General features: G+C 31.1%; 1 protein-coding gene across 1 annotated transcript; it reads right to left on the bottom strand.

Annotated features, from left to right (window-relative positions):
• Window positions 1-1,115: 1,115 nt before the first annotated feature.
• On the bottom strand, window positions 1,116-2,922 carry LOC106775414 (epoxide hydrolase A). Its single transcript, XM_014662538.2, has 3 exons — window positions 2,286-2,922; window positions 1,895-2,139; window positions 1,116-1,761 (listed from the first exon to the last, which is right to left on the bottom strand). The coding sequence occupies exons 1-3, from the start codon at window positions 2,748-2,750 to the stop codon at window positions 1,515-1,517; spliced, it is 957 nt and encodes a 318-aa protein (XP_014518024.1). The 5' UTR covers window positions 2,751-2,922; the 3' UTR covers window positions 1,116-1,514.
• Window positions 2,923-3,706: the final 784 nt, after the last annotated feature.

Here is a 3,706-nt window from a genome sequence, read left to right as displayed (position 1 = left end):
TTTAACACTCATATAAGTGATTTCATCAAGTATAGGTTGTAAATCATACATCATTGTAAATGATATGAGAAATCATTAAAAGCTTTGTTAGAAGTTAAAATTTTTTATACCAGAGACAATTTTAACTACAAAGTTTAACCTCTCAATGATGCAATATTACAACAATTTTTGATCTTACAACAATTATTTCCTTGATTGATCTCCATGACTAGCCTTAAGGATGAATACATAACCACTAATATAAAGTCTTGTCTCATTTGAATCATAGATCTAATTACCATTATATCCTTATAGTATAATGAGAAATCTATTATATTCAACTACATAATCACCCAAGTATTTCATGGATTTGACAAATGCACTCTAATAATCCTCACTAGGTTGAGTACTCAATCTACTTAATGCATAAGTAATGCCTTATCTAAAAGGCTTTGTTAAATGTAATAAATTTTCTTTGAAATTTATCAATATATTATTTTCATATAGTAATATATTATTTTCCTTTCTAACTCTTAAACTTACATTTGTTTCACTCATATTTTTTATTTCAAATTTATATTTCATAAATAATCTTTCTCTTGAAGTTGTTGATGTATGTAACAAAAGTAATATGTCATCAATATATAAACACATTATAGCACATTAACCATTTTCAAATTTAGAATAGTATGGTTAGTATAAAAATAATCAGAATGTAAAACATTATCAGGCTTTTCATGCATGTTTCAATCCCAATAATTGTTTTTGAAGAATTTTATATTACTTAAGTATTGTGTTAATTTATGCAATGAAAGATCATTTCTTAAGAATTTTATTTTAAATATGTTTGGATTTAAATAATTTTAAACAATATATTGTGGCTACTTTACCCCTGCCTTTGATAATTTAGGAAGTGCCTTAGTATATAAATCGTTGAGATATAAAGTGGACCTATGTATTTTTTTACAATACAAAAAAATTTCACAGCACAGTTCCTTGTAAACTATGTCAAAATTTTAGGAGTATCCTAAAAATCATGCCGGCATAGCATAACAAATTACTGATACAGGTAGCACCAACAGAGGCATGATGGAAACAGAATTGAAAAGTCGATTTTACATTGCATCTTGGTGATGGAAACCTATACATCAGTGTAATCTTAAATTGGTGAGTCTAAGAATTGAAAAGAGGATATAAAGAGTTTTGCCATTATTATATTTAAAGGTGATTGGTCCAAATGAGACAATGACATCAATCATAAGTGTCATTAAATGACACAATGACACTACCATGAACCAATTACATAATGACACGTATAATGATATTCAAATGTTGTCAAAAAATGTTGTCTAAGTATCTTTATCCTATATTTAAACACTAAAATCATATTTATTAATTAGAGATAATTTTTCTTATGTATGCATTATCTCCTGCATAATTAAAAATAACCATCGCTCCTCAGTACATAAAGTCATTAAATAAAAACACAGCAGCTTCAACAATCTATTCTGCTTTGAAGCCATTTTTGGATGAGATCAAAACTTCTTGATAAACTCGTAAACGTAATTACTGATTTCCTCTGCTGCTTCTTGATTGTTGAAGTGAGCTACATCTTTCTGCACAATCACTTCTTCCAAATTAGGCACATCTTGTTTGAAACCTCCACCGTGGATATACTCCTTTATGTTCAGTGAGGTGTATACCATGTCCAACTCACCTGTGATGAACTTCACCGGCACTTCCACTTTCACTCCAATCCACGGTGCTGTCAGCTCCCAATTTCTGTAAACAGATACATACAGTTAATTAATTAATTCTCTTTCTAATCATTGGATCCTAATCATGTTTTCCAAAACTTATCCCAAAAAAAAGTAAACATTGATTTAGAATATACTGTGGTAGACAATTATCCTACGAGTTCGCATTTCTGTAATAGTTTAAGGGTCCTGTGAAGCCCGTTTTCTCATATTTGGAAACATAATAGGCAAGATCATCTTCTGAGAGCCAAGAGGGTAAGGAGTCAGTCATATCTGGATTGAACCCAGTTCCATACTNTCCCTTNGGAANNATNGGAGGACCAGGTTTNCGAGTNGTNAGAATGTTTTTCANCACATACTCAGTCCCAACTTCAGCCATCTGAGCCTCCATTTCGTCTGGTTTCTGTCACAATATTTAAATACAATTAGTTACTGCGATGCATCTGCTCTGCACAACCTCCTTCCTTAGTTTCACAGAAAAAAAAAAAAAGAAAACTGATTTAATCATTTTCTTGTTTAAACAAGGAAAATGAGAGAGAATTTAGTAACCTGGAATCTGCAGACATAGTAGTCATCTCCGTATANGGCTCGCATGGCATCAAGGGGCTTCACTTTTGGGTTTCTACGCCGGAAAGGCACACTGAGGCAAACATAAGCCTTGACTCTGTGGGGGCGAAACATGCAAAGGTACCAACCTATGATGGCTCCCCAGTCATGAGCCACAAGGAAGACTTGGTCAACACCGAGAAGGTCTATAAGGGCAACGATGTCACCCACTATGTGCAAGCAGGTGTAGCTGCTGATTGAAGCTGGTGCCTCTGTGTCACCGTAGCCCCGTAGATCTGGGGCAATAGCGTGATATCCTCTAGAGCTAAGAGTCAGAATCTGGTGACGCCATGAGTACCAGAGTTCAGGAAACCCATGGAGGAACAACACCACAGGACCATCCCCTTTCTCTGCAATATGCATTTTTATGCCATTTACTTCCACTGTTCTGTGTGCTACGCCTTCCATCTCTTCTCTTCTTGCTTCGAGTGCGAGTTTGATGCTAAATCGATTTGAAAAGGTGTTCTTGTTTCAAGGACAAGATCCGATTGTGTTTTCGATTTTCTCACCCAAACACAAGAATTCTTTGTTATTTGGATTCTTTCATCAACAGTAGTTTAAGACAGGCTCTGTCTGTTTCTATTTTAGTTTATTACATGAAGAAAATTGGGTTATATTTATAAAGTTATTAGTAAAGTGATTTTATTATTTCTTTTATACATTACTATTATTAATATTATTATTTTTTATGTTTATCTTATAAATAATATATTTTAATTGATGGTGTATAGAGTATAAGAAAAAAATTTAATAGAAATTCAAAAAAATGGTTTTATTTGTCCTGTTTTTGAAAACTAATTAATAAATATATTAAATACAATTATACTATATATGCAAATATATAATAAAGTATATATAGCTTACACTTATCTAACTTGTGAGTGGAAGAAATTTCGTTAGATAGACAGGTAAACTGGTGAGATGAAATATGATATAGTTAAAATTTTTTAATTAGTTGCATCATAATTTTTTTTAAAATTAATTAATTTTTATATTTCAGTATTATATTTAATAAATTATAATTTGTTTTGTGTATTTTTATAATGGTTGTGTATTAACATTAATGGTTGGATTAAATATGTTTTTTTTCTTTTCTATCATATGATTTTGGTTTTAGTTTTTTTTTCTTAGACTTTTATTCATTTTCATCATTTTTCTTCTGAAAAGTTCAAGATTTCGTCTTCTATAACTAACACAGTTAATTTTTAGTTAACAGTGTGTCATATCTTCAAGATTCATGTACAATTAAGTGATAAACGTGTAATTGAACATAGAAAATGAAAGTAGTTATAACTTGTCACCGTTCAAGGTCAAAACTGAAACCTTTATCAACCAAATCTCATGTTACTTCAATGTCTACTATA

The sequence above is a fragment of the Vigna radiata genome, chromosome 10 (assembly GCF_000741045.1).
Source record: "Vigna radiata var. radiata cultivar VC1973A chromosome 10, Vradiata_ver6, whole genome shotgun sequence".
Taxonomy (NCBI): Eukaryota; Viridiplantae; Streptophyta; class Magnoliopsida; order Fabales; family Fabaceae; genus Vigna; species Vigna radiata.
Note: the sequence above shows the minus strand (reverse complement) of the source record. Positions and strands in the feature narration are given on the sequence as shown.